Genomic DNA, 19,157 nt, shown 5'->3' on the forward strand with positions numbered 1-19,157 from the left:
CCTCTGACTCTAAAACTCACATTTCTTCTGCATAAGCCACTTCTGACAAGTGCAGCCCCAGTATCGCAGGTACAGACAGTGCTGGGTCATCTGTGATCTGTGAGCCACTCTGCCTTCCTCCTCATTCTGTGGGGAATGAGGTTTCCTCAAAGGGCAGTGTCTGGGGACCAGTTTATGAAGGGCAGTCTGCACACCAGTGATCATGAAGCATTCCGTTATTAAGCCTCCATCAATTCTGAGGACTGTATTAATCTTCCTGCTCTGCAATGGCCCAGTTATAAAATGATACCCCAGGAGCTGGGTGCCAGCTGGAGACAGCCCATGATGACCCAGCTTTGAAGAAAACCCCTGCCTTGGCCCAGAGGCCTCCAGCCCCTAGGGAATCCACTAAGTTAGGATCCATTTCCGCCCACAGATAGGAGCATCCACCTCCCAGGGAGTGGAGGGGAAGCGCTCATCACAGGAGGTAAGGGATTTCTTTTAGAGCATCAGGGCTGCTGGGGGCTGCATGTGGTGGATGCTCCTGGGGAAGTCAGAAACAGAAAGCCTATACTCACGAGATGTACAGGCAGAGGGCCTGACTCAAGACTCCCAGCAAGCTGCTTCCACCCTGGGAGGAGGCTGACGGGCACAGGAAGGAGGTGTTTGGTCAGCCCGACCTTGATTCCAGCCCTCACATCCAGTTACCTCCCCTATAGTGGTGGACAGGGGGCAGGGATGTCCTGCTACATCAAGTTCTCTGGCACAGGGCACCTCTGACCTGTGGTCTGGGTGTGCAGAACCAGATAGACCTGAGAGAGACCCTCAGTTGGGTCCTAAATGGATGGTGAACGTCAACTCTCAGCGACAAGTTCAACGTAAGTCATAGATTCACGGGCTACTTGGAGAGCAGGAGTGAGAGTCCAGACCAGGACTTTGTGACCCCAGGAAAACAGACGCTGGGGAGCAGCACAGGGGGACAAATGACAGCACACACCTAAGGGCAGGTCAGATGCAGCTCAGGGTCCAGGCCGGGCCCGCACAGGGTGTGGGGTTCAGTGAAAGGGGAATGGTGCCCAGGGACTGGGGCCTCTGGTCCTGCCCCTTCCTATCCGTGTGACCTTTGACACATGCTGCCAATGATAAAGTTCTGTCCCATAGAAAGAATTAGCCAAGGTTCACACAGTGTTTACCCTGTGCCAGACTTCCTGGATGCCAGGCATACACCAGCTCATTCAGTCATCACAGTGACTATGTGTGATTTACTGTGGACTGTTAGCCCAAGTTCATAGATGAGGCACAAAGATGTCAAATAACAGACCCAAGGTATTCAGTTCAGTTCATTTCAGTAGCTCAGTCGTGTCCAACTCTTTGCGACCCCATGAACCGCAGCACGCCAGGCCTCCCTGTCTATCACCAACTCCACCCAAACCCATGTCCATTGAGTCGGTGATGCCATCCAACCATCTTATTCTCTGTCGTCCCCTTCTCCTCCTGTTCTCAATCTTTCCCAGCATCAGGGTCTTTTCCAATGAGTCAGCTCTTCGCATCAGGTGGCCAAACTGGTTATTATTATTACTCCTGAACTACTTCAGATTCTCTTTTCTATCTGTAAGTGTGTGAGGATGTTGGAAGTGGTCCCTAGAAGAAGGTCAGGGTCAGGGCTGAGGCTTAGAACAGAGGACATGTCTTCCTCCCACCTCCCTCTCTCCTAGTGGAGCCCACATGCCCCACTGTGGCCCGTTTGACCCCACACTGTGCCCAGTGGAAGGCTTTGTCATGTTCCTCTGCCAGGCTTCTGGCCCAGAGTGACACAGCTCAGGGCTGCATCCCCCCTCCTGTTGTTGTTCAGTTGCTCAGTCCTGTCCGACTCTTTGCAACCCCACGGACTGCAGCACGCCAGGCTTCCCTGTCCTTCACCATCTCCCAGAGCTTGCTCAAACTCATGTCCACTGAATTGGTGATGCCATCCAACCACCTCATCCTCTGTCACCCCCACTTCTCTTCCTGCCTTCAATCTTTCCCCAAATCAGGACCTTTTCCAATGAGTTGGCTCCTTCCATCAGGTGGCCAAAGTATTGGAGCTTCAGCTTCAGCATCAGTCCTTTCAATGAATATTCAGGGTTGATTTCCTTTACAGCTGACTGGTTTGATCTCCTTGCTGTCCAAGGGACTCTCAAGAGTCTTCTCCAGCACCATTCGAAAACATCAGTTCTTCAATGCTCAACCTTCTTTATAGTCCAACTCTCACATTTGTACATGACTACTAGAAAAACCATAGCTTTGACTATATGGACTTTCTATCCACCTTTAAATTACAAGGGAGAAGGAGCCCTGGAGATGTGTGGTCAGGAAGGAAGGCTAGCTTGTGGGCTTGATGGTGAAGTGGCTGTTGTCTCCCAGCTCAAGTTAGATGCAAAATAGACTCACAGGCTGGAGGCAACAGAGAAAAATGGGTACATCAGCACGTGGAGGTGAATGCGGCTGACTTGGCTGGGTGAGATGGGGACTGTACCATCTGGAGGGTCTTGTCGGGGCTCACATCAGGTGTTCTGTACTGCCTTCAGTCACTCTGCTTCACCCCTGCTTTCAATTTCATCCTGGGAGTTGTATGGCACCATGCAGGAAGATGGGGGTTGGGGCAGGGCTGGTGGCTTTTCAGAAGAGATAGTATATAACTTGGCTCTTGTAGATGGCATAAGAGTTTGCTCCATATAGGAGTGGAGAGGTGGCATTCAAGGGAGAAGGAATGGCATAGATGCAAGCTGAAGGCACCAAACCCAAGCCACGTGCAGGGAGCTGCAGATGGTGCATGTGTCTGGATCCTGGCAGGCATCGTGGGGCACAGCTGGGGATGCATCTGAGGGGCAGATGGGCCTGGACCTGGTCCCATGGAAAGTGAGGCGGGAAACTGGTGTGTTAGGTCTGGGTTTTGAAAGCCCCTAGCGGCTAGAATTGTGGAGCTGAATGGCGAGGAGAAATTCTAGAAGGGGGAAAGAGGCAGGCAAGGGAGTTACCAGAGGCTGAGATGCAGTTTGAAAGTTTAAACGTTCCTTCCTCCTCCTCCTTCTCCTCCTTGACCCTGGGGTCTTCAGGACCCTGCCTGGCCCCCACGATCTCCTGTCAGGACAGAATCTGAGGCTGCCCCCAGGAGCCCAGCGTTTGGTGGAGTGGACCAAACAAGCGGGCATGTGTGGCTGGGGGTCCTGGGATGGGCAGGCACACTGCTTCTACTCACTGGGAGAGGGAGGAGGAGAGGACCCAGGTTGCCCTGGAATACCATCGAGAAATCGGGCCCAGCCAGGCACCTGCCTCTCTGGGAACTGTGTGTTACTGGCTATGAGTGCCCCTGAACTGAACTGAAGTGAGCTCCCTGGCCCCTTCCGAGTACTTGCTCCTCCCAGAAGCTCCAGAATCACCAGGGGAATAGAGCTCAGACTGTCTGTGAGGCCTCGGCCTCTCTGAGCCTAGCCTTGTGCAGTTTGAATCTGAACTTGGGCTGCTTCAACATCCCAGCCCTGCACACAGGCACGTCCAGCTCCTTTCCAGCCCTTGCAGACAGATGGCCTTCCCACCCATGTCCAGATCCAGAGGCCTTGGTGCCCCAGCTGGCCCTCATCTCATCTGCCCTTTTCTGACTTGGGCAGAGAAAGGAATATTCCTCCAAAATCCAGCTCCGTCCTTCACTCATCTCAATACACACACAGCCTTGAACAGGCAGCCCCACACACTCATGCTTGAAGGGACACTGTGACAAAAGCAGGCTGTGTTAGCATGTGCAGCCCTGAGGACCGGGCAGTTTTTCACTCCTTATACATAAATCTAATTAGAACTCCCAGGGCACTCTGGCATCACCTCTTTGATCCTTCTACCAAGGGAACTGTTTGGAAATAATATTTTTGAATCCCTAATTTGCAAACCCAGAGCAGCCACTCTCACTTGATATTTAAAAATTAACGCTTGTGAAATTTTTGTTTCATGCAAAATGATCAATATTTATCAAGTATCCTGAAATCTGTCCTTAAGCCCTTACTGTTTAGGAGCTAGTGTTGATGAGGCCAGAGGAAGCTGGGAGCCTCTTAAATGATTAAAATTATGGTCTGGGCTAATTTTCTTGCCACAGGTTTTAATCTTTACAAATTACAAGGGGATTCTACCAACATTCTACCAAAATGTTCTGGTGCAGAAGTTGGGCTGAAAGATTTTACTGGTGCATTTCAAATCTCCTCACTTTCACATTCTGCATTATTTACTCTCCTGAGGGCTGCATTTAAACTCCACAGACATTTAAGCTGAATTAATTCCAAAATAATCTAGTGTGATTCTCCCAGTTTCTCCTACAAAAAAGATAGTATTTGCATATCTTAGTGTTCCGTCTCATAGCCTGATTTTCTGTTTAACAAATAAAATGACTTTCCTCTAACCCCTGCAAGCTCTTCTGAATTTCCAGTGCTTCAGGATGAATCAGAACAGCATCAGATACTGAGAAACTACATTTGATGAAAACATCTCTCAGGAACGCTGATGTACAGGGCTCTGATGAGCAATTTTCCAATGATGAACATTCTTTCCTTCAGTCATTCATCAAACATTTATTGAGCACAGTGGTTGGGCAGATATGAATCAGACACGGCCTCTGCCCTGGAGGAGCCCTTGGGTGTATAAACACATAACAAAACTGGATGGCAAGAGCAGAAATGAGGGGGATACAGTGTTCTGGAAGCCTGGGGTGACGGGCTCTGTCTGCATAGCTCAGGGATGGCTTCACATTCGAGACATGTTTGATCTGGTTCTTGAAAGTTGCAGGATACTTCCCAAATGTAGAAAGGAAGAACAGCCCATGTAGAGGCTCAGCATAGGCAAAGGCAGAAAAAGGCAGGGTATGTTTGAGGAATAGAAATTCAGTGTTGGTGTGGGTGGAATTTAGAATTGGGATATGAGAGAGATGAGACACAGAGTCAGTTTGGGGGCAGGTAATGGTCATTGAAAATTAAGCCCAAGAGGTTTGACTTTACCTTAAAAGCCAAGGGAGGAACTAGGGGGTGTTCATGGGCTTCCCTGGTGGCTCAGATGGTAAAGAATATGCCTGCAATGCAGGAGACCCAAGTTTGATCCCTGGGTCAGGAGATCCCCTGAAGAAGGGAATGGCTACCTACTCCAGTATTCTTGCCTGGAGAATTCTATGGACAGAGGAGCCTGGCGGGCTATAGCCCATGGAGTCACAAAGAGTCAAACAAGACTGAGCGACTAACAATTTCACTTCACTTTTCACAGGAGGGGTTCAATAAACTTTAGAATGACATGATGTGGTCTGAATACCTCTGACAGCAGAGTGCAAGGTGGAATGGAAGACAGAGAGGAAAGTAGGAGTCTGTTCCATCATCCCTGTGAGAAAAGGGATGGATGAGGTTGCCTTGGGGGCCTGGGGCCAGGCAACTGTTAGGGAGAATGCTGAGAGACAGTTCATCAGTCTATCGGAAGCAGTGATGAATTAAATGGAGGTAGTTGTGAGGGGAGACTACGAATCGAGGGCCACCCCAGGCTCTGAGTTTGAAGAAGTCAGTGAGCACCCATCTCTAAACAGCCAACATTTCCCATGTCGACAAGTGATGAGACTTCATTAACTTCAGAAGTGGTAGTTGTTCCTATGATTTTTCTAACTTGTGACTCATCCAGAATTAAAGAATTTCCTAAACTGACTATGTCCTGGGATTATAGACTCATATACATTAGGTATAAGACTTTAGGGCTTCCCAAGTGTCACTAGTAGTAAAGAACCTACCTGCCAATGCAGGAGACATTAGAGACACAGGTTCGATCCCTGGGTTGGGAAGATCCCTTAGAGAAGGGCATGGCAAACCACCCCAGTATTCTTGCCAGGAGAATCCCATGGACAGAGGAACTGGGCAGGCTACAGTCCATAGGGTCACAAACAGTCAGACATGACTGAAGCGACTTACCCACACACACACGTGCATGAGAGAAGCCCCAACTGGGCCCACCTTACTAAGAAGCACCATGAACTTGAAAATGAGCTGCACATCTGCTATGAGGGTCATTGTTATCCCACTTTATGGAATTGTTTATCTGTTATTTTTCTCCATAACTCTTTCTCCCATCAACTAATAGACTGGAGAGATGGGCTATCTTACACTTTCTGTGTCTCTAGCACCTAACAGAAAGCCTGCAACAGAAGAGATACACCAGGATGCTGTCAATTAAATAAAAGAATCCTTTCTAAAAATTCACAAATACTAATACAAATATTCTGTGTCCCAGATCTCGAGACAGATTTGTGGGAGACCCAAAGATGAACTCTACCCTCAATAACTCCTCCTTGCATGCACGCATGCATGCTGAATAAAAACTAATTGTACTACAGTATTTCAAGGACATTTGAATATCGTAGTCAAAGGGCTCAGTTTAGTTGGAAAATCCCTCCAGGAACATTTTTAAATGGTAGTGCATCCAGCCGCAATACACAGACATGCATGAAGCAGGCTGCTCCAACTTACTCTTCCTATAGCTTCAGATTTAGGGGAGGAAGGTGGAAATGATCTTTACTAAAACAAGTATAAAAGGGAGTAGCAATTTGTATGAATATTTGTTAAAACAAGAGGCTCTGATGAGATGTCAGTGTGTTCTGACCATATATCATGCTGCCCCAGACTCAGACGTGCTGTCACCACCGTGGGCCGTTGGGTTCTTTGATGGAAACACAGGCAAGGCCCATTCAGTGCACAGGGCAGCTTTCCCACTGGGGGGCCATCCTCCCATCTCAGCCCCCAATCTTGCCTCATTCTCAGCTCAGAGGCAAGGGCTTTAAAAGGCTTTCTAATGCCTTTTCCAAATGGAGAGCATCAAGGATAACAGCAGAGATGACCGTTAAGGCCAGGAGAGAAAGCATTTTGAGAGCCTGCAGAGACTGCCTGGAAGAGAGCTGAGCACAGAGCCTGGCCATGGACCACTAGTTCTGATTTGTGGGGTCTAATTTGATAATTTGATGCAAGATGAGTAACCCACTCCAAAAAGAACTTATTTGCAGAGCACATTTCCCAGGGAGCACCACTGATTCTGCCAAAGAATTTCCCAGCACGCAAGGAGGAGGAGTCCTTGACTTTCTCCCGCTCCAATCCCCAGGCGCTGTCAGGAAGTCCAACTTGGAGAACCTTTTGTACTGAGAAGAAAAGACTATAATAGGGTGTTTCTTAGTGGCTCTGGAATAAAGCAGCTTTTCATTTCCATGTCACATGAAGGGGCAAGTGTAGAACCGTCCAGTTTTGAAGGACTGACAAAGCTTTATTTAGGCCCTGAATATTTTCTTAGTTATTTTTAATTTATGGCCGTCAGCACTTTAGATCAGGAGCCAGGACCAGGTGTGAAGGCTCCGTACCTCACTGTTCAGACCTGGGGAGCATTTTATTTATTTATTTTAAATTTTCATTGAGTTAGTTACTTATTTTTGGCTGTGCTGGGTCTTCACTGCTGCACCAGCTTTTCTCTAGTCGCGTCAAGTGGGATTTGCTCTCTAGTTACGATGTGCAGGCTTCTCACTGCAGTGGTTTCTCTTGTGGAGCACAGGTTCTAGGTTGTGCAGCCTCAGTAGTTGTGGCTTCTGGGCTCTAGAGCTCAAGCTCAGTAATTGTGGCTCAGGGGCTTAGTTGCTCCGAGGCACGTGGGATCTTCCCTGATCAGGGACCAAACTTGTGTCTCCTGCATTGGCAGGTGGATTCTTTACCACTGAGCCACCAGGGAACCTGTGGGTGGGATTTTAAATTTTATGTCTCAGACATTCACGTGGTTCTTACTATGCACCAGGTACTATTGTAACTGCTGTATAAATATCACTTAATCCTCATGACATTGCCATCAGGTGCTTCATATCCCCATTCTACAGATGAGGAAACTGAGGCACAGAGATATTATAGTATTTGTCCGAGGTCAAATCAGGATTCTGTCTCTAGGGCCCACGCTTTAAACCTTCATGCCAAGGAGGCTTTGTCTTGTCTCTAGAAAACCTGTGGATTACTGCAGTAGGAGTTTGGGGCTAGGGTCTTCCTGCCAGTAGATGTGTATGAACTGGCTATATTCCTGCTTCCTCAGCAAACTCCCTCCAGCCATCTTGCTGGATACCCCCCTTCACCTTTCCTTTTGCATTTGACATTGCCATTACCCCATTTTCAGTCCAACAGACCTCAGAGCAAATCCCAAGCAGAATCTCACTCAGGGACAGGTGCATCTCCTTTAAGAACAACAAACACCAAGGCACTTTTTAAAAAAACATAGTGTTGAATATTCATAGTACAGAAAGACCACTTTCCTCTACAAAAAAGACTTAATCTCAGGATTTCTGTAACTAGCACTAACATCCCACCCATGCTTTGAATTATTTGATTATTAATCATTTACGACTTAACCTGGAAACTCCCACGTCCACTGTGCTTAAAGCCAAAGACCCACTGGGCCACTTGCCCATGGAAAACTAATTAGAACAAAAAGTGGAACCAGAGCTCTGAAAGAAGCAGTCTTCGGAATACAGGATTCAGTCCTCACGCAGTCTCCTTGTAAATGCCTTGATTGCAAGCATGAGAGCAACCTGAGCTCAGTGCAGCTGCTCCAGGTGCCCCAGCTCGGGGCAGTAAGCCCAGGCTCATCCTTTCCCCAGAGAGGATCACGGTTTGCTTGTGGTCCCCAAAGTATGGTCCCTGGACCAGCAGCACCGGCAGCTGTGAAAAGCACAGGCAGCTTAAAAAGGCACTTCCTTCCTCCTTCCCCACCCCCCAACCACCCAACCCCCTATTCCCCACCCCTGCACTCCCACCCCCCCCTCCGCCCTCCCACCCCATCCCTGCCTGTGCTCTACACGCCACACAGCAGCCAGAAGGACCCAGTTAGCATGTCAGTTCCACCCCGAAGTGGCCAGTCCTGTCATGGAATGAACAGCCAAAGTCAATTCACATTAGCTCTTGGGCCTCTCTTTTTAGCTCTTGGGCCTCATTTAGCTCTTGGGCCTCATTTCCTCCCCCAGCCCCATGCTGTTCTCTGCACACACTAGGCCTGTGCGGGTCAGAAGGTGGGGCCCAGTGATCGAGGGTGTCACAAAGCCCTCCAGAGGCTGTCTAATCCATTTGCCCTGCCCACCTCCCCAGAAAGAACTGGGCAGGTTAGTCTCCTGCCACAGACACACACCTGGGCAAACAGGCAGAGAGGAGGTGTGTGGCTGCGAAATCCAGAGTCGGCCCCTCAGCACCTCACTCCAAGGAGCTCATGGACCACAGTGCCACGTGCCCCGCCGGGCCCATAGTCAGCGCTCCATGTCTCCGTACCCCCACAGTCCTCTGGTACCTTTTATAAACAAGAAGACTGAAGCCCAGGACGGCTCAGCCGCTTACCAGGGTTACAGCCAGGGAGAGCTGGAAGCAGGGCTGGGAGCAGAGTCCCATGTTCTTGCTTCCACTAGTCCCACCTCTGATGCCCGTTCTAGTCTCTACTCCAGAGAGGCTTGAAAGAAGAAGGAGCTAGGCTGGGGGCTGGGAACCCAGCTCTAGGAATTATTATTAGCCTTCTTAATTCCATACATTCAGCTTTCTATTTTTTTTTTTAATGCTGTTTCCATACTTAACTCGGTTTCCGTTCCAATTAAGCTCTCTGTGTGCTGCGGCCTCTCTCCTGCCAGGTTTAATTGCCCTTATTTAAATTCTTTAATTAAAAGTATTGTGTGTTTCCAGATCCTGTAGTTGTAAGTATTACACAAATAATTTAGATGACTGGACTGGTAAACCAAGCGACTTCGCCCTCCACCGAGGGCGGGGCTGGCAGGTGCTCTCTGGTGAGGATGAGAACCTGCTAAGAGGTGGTCCTGGTTCCTTCCTCCTCGCTCCCCGACCCCCATGCTCCACATGCCACACAGCAGCCCGAGGGACCCGTTTAGCATGTCAGTCCCACCCCACAGCGGCCAGTCCTGTCACCGGATGAACAGCCAAAGTCCCTTCACACAACCTGCCCCTCTCTCAGCTCTTGGGTCTCCTCTCCTCCCCCGACCCCATGCTGTTCCCTGCACACACCAGGCCTCTGTGGGTGCGGGAGCTTCATTCCAATGCACCTAGACTCCTCCTTTCCTCCCTCGCATCTTTGCCCAGCTCGCACCTTCTCAGGATCACCCCCAAGCATCTCCTGCTGCTGCAGCCTGCCTCCTGCTCACAGCAGTTCCCGAATCCTCCCAACCTGCTGGACTTAGTCTATCTGGGCTGCTAGTATAATAAGAAGACCAGTGACTGGGAAGCTTGAACAACAAACATGTATTACTCACCATTCTGGAGGCTGGAAAGTTCAGGATCAAGGTGCCAGCAGATTTGGTGTCTGGTGAGAACCCTCTTCCTGGTTTTCACATGGCCAGCTTTTCACTGTGTCCTCATGTGGCCCAGAGAAAGAGACCATCTCTCCTGCATCTCTTCTTGTAAGGGCACTAGTTCCATCAGGAGGGCTCCACCCCTGGGACCTAATTCCCTCCCCAAGGCCCCACCTTGCATCACGCTGGGGATCAGGGCTTCAACACATGAATTTATAGGGGACACATTCAATCCACAGCACTGTTTTCCATTTTTGTGCACAATCTTAGCACTTTTAACACAGTAAAGAATCTACTGTTCTCTCTTCCTCCTAGAATATAGTCTCCACAAAGACAAAGATCTCCTCCTGTTTAGTCACTGATATGTGTCAGTGGCCAGCAACTATTCCAAGAATGTGATAGGCAGTCATTAATTACTGGATGGATGGATAGAGCAATGAATCACATCTTTGCAGAGAACTCTCAAAAGGAGTAGATCAACCTGACTCTCCAGAGCCGCTGGGGCCCATCAGATGGCCTTCCTCCACCACAAGCTGTGGCGCACTGCAGCTCTCAGTCTAGTTCACCAACTGGCCCGGGCGGGATAAATGGAGGGGAAGGTCTGGCCACTCATCCTAGTGGGGAACAGTGAAGGCGGCAGACTCCCAGCCTGACTCTACCACTGACTGACCATGTGGCCCAACTCTCTGAGCCTCAGTCTCCAATTCTACAGAATGGAAATAATTCTTACCTCCACTGCTCAGCGTTATTGTGAGGAACACATGAAACAGTGTGTGAAGCACTTGACACGGTGCCGGGGATGTGGCAAATGAGCCTTAACTGTCCCTGCTTTTATCTCAGGGCAGAGCCTGCAGGTGGAGGTAAGAATAGTAACCCCACCAGGCTGCCCCCAAAGGTGCTGAGCTCACTGTGAAGGGACTGAATAGAGAAAAGGAAGTCTCCTTCGCAACTGGGGCAAATCGAATTTGCCCAAGAATGGGGTGAGATTCCAGGGTTTGCTCAATGACAGAGCTTGAGGTCTGGGGAGGAAGACAGGAGGGAGACTGGCCAATGACCAGCGCAGCTCCACATCAGAGAATGGGCTGGCTCCTCCGTATCCCACGTATGTCCCAAGATGTATACCAGGCCTCCAAGGTGGCCTTACTACTCTGTTCTGGAAGATTCTCCTTCAATGCCTCTGGAAAGAGAGCTCTCTTGGCCTCATTCTCCACCCTCAGTTCCAGGTGCCCTCACTGAGGTTGTGTCTCCGTCACAGCCCTGCTCTTGGCCTGACTCCCTTTCTCCCACAGCCTTCCTGGAGGCCATACAGACCATTTCTGCCTCAGGGTCACCATACTTCCTGTCTCTAGGGTGCTGAGAGAGCGTCTGGGTCAGGGGAGGGCATGGGAAATGCCATATTTGAGTCTCTGAAGGAACGCTCTGCTTCTCAGAGACCTCTGCCCCACCTCCCTCTCTTGGCCTTGGCATGGCATCCCCGAGGAAGGCTTAGAATGTGCCCGAGTGGCTGGCGGGAAAGGAGAGAGCTATGCACGCCTCTGGTTTGGACAAGTTTCTCCAGACTTCAGTGGTCTGGGTTTGGTGAAGCAGCCTCATGGTTGGCAAGGCCTGGCCTGGCCTTGAGGACCTCCTGAGCTGTCAGAATCCTCGTCTGTCCCCCTTTTCTGCCTGTTGTGCACTTTTTCTGGAGCCCCGATCCTGACACCGTGAATAGCTTCATATCCATCTGTTGTGTTATAGATGTTAAAGGGGTTTCCCACTGATCCTTCTGCTCATTCTTCAGTCGTCAGGACCAAAATTACCATCTGGCCCTAGAGAGAAAGGAAGCAGGAGGGCAGAGCAGCTTGCCCCGGGCAGAAGCATCTCTGTCCAGCCCTCTCCTCTGTCTCACCACCTGAATCACCAGCAGATCTTGTGATTAGAGAGCTGGGCTGGTTTCATTCCCATCCTGCCTGAGCTCTCCTCCAGCCTCACAGGATAAGGCATCCCACCAGGCTGCTGGGGATACAGGAGGATTGGGCGGGGGCTGGCCCCAGGCCCAAAAGCACTAGACCAACCCACCCTGGGTGTGGGCAGCAGAGCGCTCAGGCCTTGGAAACCAGAGCCTGGTGGAGGGACTGGCTGGCCTTGCTTAGAGCAGGTGTCACAAGGGATTCCTCTGGATTCAAAAGCCAAGATTTTGAGGGACAGGGAGAGGACCCAAGGTGGAGCACAGCTTCTGAAGGTACGACTTGAGGCTGGCCAGCAAAGTCATCCAGTCGGGGCTCGGGAGCATGGTGTGGCCCCCAAAGTGCAAATGCCTCGGCTATGTCCAAGGAGCCTCTTGTTCAGTGGAGACGAGATGGTGATCCTCTGCTGCGTGGTCAGTTCTGAGTGACTCACAACTACTGGAGTCTGTCTACAGGAGGGCCACTGGGATGGCAAAATGAAACCAGATTGTCTCGCAAGGAACTGGAAATGTTTCACCTGGTAGAGAATGGAACTGGGGGGTTGGGGGGCTGTGTGCCCTATCTTCCCCTACGGGAAAGGAGAAGGTGGAGAAGTAGGAGCCTACCCACCTGTGGAAACCTCGGGGCACAGTCTGGGTCCCCTTGCTGGTTGCCCCCGAGACAACAGTTTTCATCCAGTGGGGGAGAGTTCTCCCAAGGTGGAGCTGCCCAGGGAAGAGTGCTCGGCCAGGATGGCCCAGTCAGCTTGCAAGTGAGGATGAGAGGGCCAGGCTTCCGCATCTCTTCCAACACAGGGACCCCAGGGGCCTTTCTGAGCCCTTGCCTGGTGGCCCGACGTCCCTCGGCCCCTCAGAGCCTGAGCCTGTGGGCTTCTCTCTGGCTGCACCTCTGGGCCCCAGGTGAGCTGCTTTTGTTGTGCTGTCTCTCCGCTCTCAGGATCAGCGAGCCCCTGCTCTCCTCAGGGGAGGTGCTGGGGTCAGGGCACACAGGGGCACACTGCTTTACTCCCTCGAATGCTTCTAAGGAGGTTTGCAGTCCCCGGGCCATCTCCCATACACAGCAAATGGGGAGTCCCACACCCCCTCCCAGACACACATATAAACTACACTCCTTACCCTCTCTGCCCCCTGGCTCCTTCACCTGCTGTTCAAAGTCCCTCTGAGAGAGCTGGATTTTTGTTTTAAACTTTCTTAGCTGAAGAATAACATATACGCAGATAGAACCATGCAAACATACATACCAAAATAAATGTTCAACTCAATAATTTAAAACAAAGCCAACATTTAGGTAACCACCAGCCAGATCAGGAAATAGCACACTCCCAACTCCCAGGAAGCACCCTTTGGTCTACTGTCAATCATCTTCCCCGGAGAAGGCAATAGCAACCCGCTCCAGTGTTCTTGCCTGGAAAATCCCATGGACGGAGGAGCCTGGTAGGCTGCACAAGGTCAGACATGACTGAAGCGACTTAGCAGCAGCAGCAGCAATCATTTTCCCGCTCCCTCCTCCCCAAGATACCTACCCCTGACTCTAAGTCTGTGGTCTTATTTTGCCTGTTTGGAAAGTATATGTAAGTCTAATTGTGTATGTGTTCTTTGTCTGGCTTCTTTTGCTAGCATTGTATTTGTGGGATTTGTCCTTAATGAGTGGAGCTCTGGCTTGCTCATTTTCTAATGCTGTAATGTACAGCATTTTTAATGTACGAGTTAGGTGAATAACCACAAGTTATTTATCCATTGTACTACTGATGGACATTTGGGTTGTGTCCAGGTTGGAGCTTTTATAAACCATGCTTCAGAACCGGTGCAGACAGTTCTTCTGGATACCCACCTGGGCCTGGGGTCCGTGGGTCTCAGGGCTGTGTACACTCAGCTGCAGGAGATGCTGCCCATTTCCCGGGTGGTTGGAAGTACTGAGTCTCAGTGTTCTCGTGAGGTGTCAGTGGTTGCCATGGGGACAGTGGTGGCCAAGAGGATGGCTTCCTTACAGAAGAGGGGTGTGTCCCCCTCTATCACAGGGTGCCGTTCGCTGGGATGGGCATGGGGGCAGCTGGGGGGTGCACTACAGAGTCCTGCTTGTGGAAAGGGAGGGGGGTCAGTTAGGAGACTGGTGCAGTTGTCCAGGTGACAGAAGACCGTGGCCTGAACCGGGGCAGGTGTGATGGCATGGGGATAAGGGGACAGTCACAGGGTATGAGGAGGAATTGGTAGGATTTGGTGCCTAATCAGTACTGGGGAGAAGCAGAGGTGTCCGTGGAAATGCTTGGTTATTGCTGAGATGGGAAGCACAGGAGGAGTAGATTCTGGGGGAAAGTGAGTTTGTTCATATACTCCAGTACCATGAAGCTCCAGGGGGCCAACTTGTAAGAGCCTGCCTGCTTGGGAGGCCAAAGCCCGGCTGAGCACATCTTTGGTGAAACTCAGAGATACTCCAAGAGTCTGGACTGACACCCAGGTGCCAATCAGCAGCCTGAGTGTCTAAGGCCTGCAAGGATCTCACTAAAAGCAAAAATTGGAGGTTTCTTTTTTGCTGCTGTAGGGCTGCTTTAAGAAGCAGAACCTCCCTTCTTTCAAGGGCTTTGAGCATAAACTGAGTATGCATGGCTACAGAACCTCCTGGAACATCAGCAGCATAGAGGGAAACCAAGCGTATCCAGGGCTGACGGAGCCCAGGGCCGTAAGACGGTATCGGGAGCCTGGGTTTGGTTGAGGCCAGCACTGATCACTCCAGAGGTCCAGCTGGGAGCAGGACACTAAAAGCAGGAGGTCCTGGGCCTCTGGTGATGCTTACATTCAGGCCCATCATGGGGTGGTCCCAAGGAACCAGGATTTGCAGCACAAATGGGGAGCAGGGCCCAGCCCCCATGACAGGCGCAATAGAAGCAAACCAGCATGCCACACCCAGCTAGGTAGATGGAAGCTGGGCTGGGGCATTTCTGTCCTCTTTCCTAACAAAGGACTAGGGCCTTGTGAAGAAAACAGAGGCATAGGGTTCCGTCTTGGGGAGGAAATCAGCCCCTGGAGATGGGGAGCCTCAGGCTCTGTGGGCACGCTGACCCCAGACCTCCCACAGCCTCCCAGGATCCCACGCGTCTGCACCCACAAGTGATCCCCACCAGCCCCTGGGCCTGAGGCTCCCCCACGCCCTCTGACCCCACTCTCCACCCTGGCTCCTAGGGAGGCCCCATCCAGAACCGCAAGTCCAAGCGCTGTCTGGAGCTGCAGGAGAACAACGAAGCGGAGTTCGGCTTCCAGCTGGTGCTGCAGAGGTGCTCGGGCCAGCACTGGAGCATCACCAACGTCCTGAGAAGCCTGGCATCCTGACCCCGCCGGGAGCCACCCCACGCCCCGCCCCTTTGCTACTGTGTAGCACCTGCTGCAACGCTGCCTGCTGTCCGTGTGGGGGTGTTTGGAGTCTGGGGAACCAGGTTGGTGGGCCCCCAAAAGAGCTTTGTATTTCCTATTCAATTTTCATGGAGTTTATAGAAAGATGCCGAATGGTGGATGAGGGTATAATATCATAAACTATTTTGCAACTGTAAATAGGGGACACGTGGTAAATATTTATAACTGACAATAAAATACCATTGATTAAGAAAAGGGGTGTTAGTCATTTGATGGAGATTCAGGCCTGTCTCCTCTGAACTTGGAGCCCAAGACGTGGCTGTGTTTGCCCTCCCTGCTCCCACCCCTGAGAAACGAGGCTTTAAGGCCCTGCAGACAGTAGGAGCTTGTTGTGCAAGCTGCCAGCTTTCTCTGTGGGGCCCAGGGAGACGAGACGGGCACCTTGACCTCAGGGTCACCTCCAGAGAGAGGGTTCCCTCTGCCTCCACAGGACGCCTTAGTCCTTCATCCTGAGAAACCAGGAAGGCTCATCAGCCACTGGGCTTCAGACCACACTGTTCTCCAGAAGCCACCGCCTTCACCTCCCAAAGCTGTCCATGGCTCAGGCACTCAGCAGTGAGACTTGCGTCAGCAACTGCCACATCCAGCTGCTGAGACCATCAGCTCCTTCCATGAATCACGGTGCATTAGTTCCCAGGGGCAACAACGTGCCACACACTGGGTGGCTTAAACAGCTGTCGTCACATGGTTCTGAAGGCTAGGAGTCTGAAGTCGGGGTGTCAGCTGGGCTGGCTCCTTCTGAGAGCTGTGAGGAGAATCGGGTCCAGGCCTCTCTCCAAGCGTCTAGAAGCCTCAGGGGCTCCTTGGCTTGTAGGTGGCCAGCTTCCCCTGTGTGTTTCCTCCCTCTCTGTGTCATCACCCCTACTCCTTCTGTGCTAGCCCCGATCACCTCTTGAGTGCCAGTCTCTAGCCCTGTTCCTGGGAGAAGCAGCTCACAGCCAGTCCCTCTGTACAAGGGCCCCCACCCATGACACAGTGATACTCAAATCCCCGTCTGTGCCCGGACCTCTCCTCTGCGCCCCAGGTCCCATCACCCACTGCTGACGGGCCCCGGGCAGCTGGGTGGCTGTCCCTTGGACAGTGCTCATCTGACATGCAGAAAACAGAGCTGTCGCTCATCCTCCCAGGCCCAGCCAAGTGACCAGCACCTCCCTCCTCCAGGCGCTCACACCAGAGTTCTCTGTCTCTCACCTCCCTGCTCCTCACTCCCATATCTTGTCAGTCCATCGTGGCAGTGATGCTCCTTCAACAGCCCCAGAATTCCCTCCCTGGGTCCCCTCATCACTCATGAAGACCTGCCTCCCCATCTCCAGCCTTCCTCCATCCCCATCTCACCTCCCCTCCACACTAGTTTTCAAGGAATCTTTCTGAAATACAAATAGGATGAGATTTTTTCCCTGGCCTTCAGTGGGTCTCACCAAAGATGGTAAACACCTAGTTAAGATGCCAGACTCAGAGCTTCCTCCTGCTGTGAGTCCAGGGGCCAAGTGTCAGAAGCACCCAGGTTAGGGGCCTTACACACAGGGGTGGGTGTGAGTGCAAGAAGGCCTGGCCTCCTGGCTGACACCCTCACAGGACGTCTGTAGCCCTAGTCCACCCTCTAGGGACGGTGGTGTCCAAAGGCTTCTTCCCTTCTTTTCGGAAAGTTTTTCTTTGTGTGTGTACTAGTTTGCTGGAGCTTCTGTAACAAAATACCATAGACCAGGTTTTAAGACCAGGCTTAAATAACAGAAGTGTGGTGTTTCACGATCCAGGAGCCCAGAAGCCCAAAATGAAGGTGTTGGCAGTGTTGATTCCCCTGAGAGCTGTGAAGAAAGGCGGTGTGCCAGGCCTTGCTCCCTAGCTGGTAAATAACCATCTTCTCTCTGTGTCTTGTTTCCAAATTTCTCCTTCTTATAAGGACACCATTTGTACTTGATTAATGTCCATCCTAATGACCTCATTTTAGCATCAGTACCTTGGTTAAGACCCCATCTCCAAACAAGGTAATATTCTGAAGTCAAGACTTCAACATATGAATAGGGGGCACAATTTAACTCCTAACAGGGGATCAGAGGAGGGGGAAGAGAAGACCCCAGACCCTAGAAGGCTGCCTCCACTTGAGCCCACTTTGCCCAGCAAGTCCTGCCTGTAGGGCAGCCCAGGTATCCCTGCCTCTACAGGGTGGGTCCTGAGCAGGTGACAGGGGCTTTGCCGAAGGACCTGGGATATTCATCATGGACCTCTGTCCACGCGCTTCTAAGGAAAACTGTCCCAACCACAGCCCCATCAGTGACCCCACTTGCACCATGGCCAGGTTCCCCTCAATAGCTGATCTGACCAGACCTGCGGGCAGTATCCAGAGACTGGTCAGTGATTGATGACAACACAAGAAGGTGAGCTGGGCTGATCACATTCTGCCTGCACACTGGCACCATGACACAGTTGGTGAAGAAGGCCAGGAGCCACGACCATACACAGAGACGAGCCCCAGAGGGCTGAGCGAGCCAGAGCCTGTGTGTGCTGAGGTTGAGAGGGGGAAGCCAAGGCAAGCAGAGGACAGAGGCATGCTGGTGAACGGAGGCAGCAGACCCACCACATGGAGCTCTGATGGGGCCGTGACACAGACGGGAACAACAGACAGCCCCCCTCACCCCAGACCCAACCCGCTCACGTGCTGCTGACTCTTGCCCCTGCTCTTTACAACAAACAAGACTGACTGCCAGAAGCAGGGTGTAAAGATGTCAGACATTAGAATCTACTCATGCACAGACCTTCAATTGTGTGTGGACGCACACACAATCCCTACAACTGCTGTGCACACAAGTAACAGGTAGGTATGCATTTGCATCTTCAGTGTTTGCACGCAGATACACAGGCTTCACACATCCATGTGTGTGCACATGTATGCAGTATGTCACACACACACACACACACACACACACTCTGACTCCACATGGGAAAGTTATTTCTGTCCACTCTCCAAAAGTCTTTTTATAGGAATAAGGCTGCCGTGATTTAAAATTATTTAACATGGTCCCTGTGAAGCAGAGGCTGCTGGAAATCAGAGCCCTTTTATTCTCGTCATCTCTTTCTAAATACAGACAAGAGATCCAAGGGAGTTCTGAGGCAAGACAGAGACTCCCTGGCCTTAAGAGTCTATGTTTGCTTGCTTTCCTCATGATCGGAAAATAAGTGCGGGACAGAGTCACCCAAAACTGTGTGCTCAGCCCTGCTCATTCTCCAGCCCTTCGCACCCAAGAGGAGAGAGGGGATCGCGGTGGGCACACCTCCAGCTCCCAACCCCACAAGACCCCCACTGCCTGGCTCTGGCCTCAGTCCATCTCTCTGCCCACAGACAGGAACTATGTCTCTCCTTGGTGCTTTACCAACTGATTGGCCAGAAAGGGCCTTGGGGGCATTAGCCCTAATGTGGATATTTTTTCAGATCACACAGTGTGGTCACGCCTGGGAACCAGACTTTAAAGATCATCATCACAT

At 51.3% G+C, this 19,157-nt stretch overlaps 1 protein-coding gene across 1 annotated transcript in view; it reads left to right on the top strand.

Moving 5' to 3' along the window:
• The window catches only part of GALNT18 (polypeptide N-acetylgalactosaminyltransferase 18), a 341,618-nt gene extending 325,769 nt beyond the window's left edge, over window positions 1-15,849 (top strand). The window contains exon 11 of the mRNA XM_061132121.1: window positions 15,450-15,849. Coding sequence (XP_060988104.1) covers window positions 15,450-15,596 — 147 coding nt within the window. The 3' untranslated portion in view covers window positions 15,597-15,849. The remainder of the gene's footprint in view (window positions 1-15,449) is intronic.
• Window positions 15,850-19,157: the final 3,308 nt, after the last annotated feature.

The sequence above is a fragment of the Dama dama genome, chromosome 1, assembly GCF_033118175.1.
Source record: "Dama dama isolate Ldn47 chromosome 1, ASM3311817v1, whole genome shotgun sequence".
In the NCBI taxonomy this organism is placed as follows: Eukaryota; Metazoa; Chordata; class Mammalia; order Artiodactyla; family Cervidae; genus Dama; species Dama dama.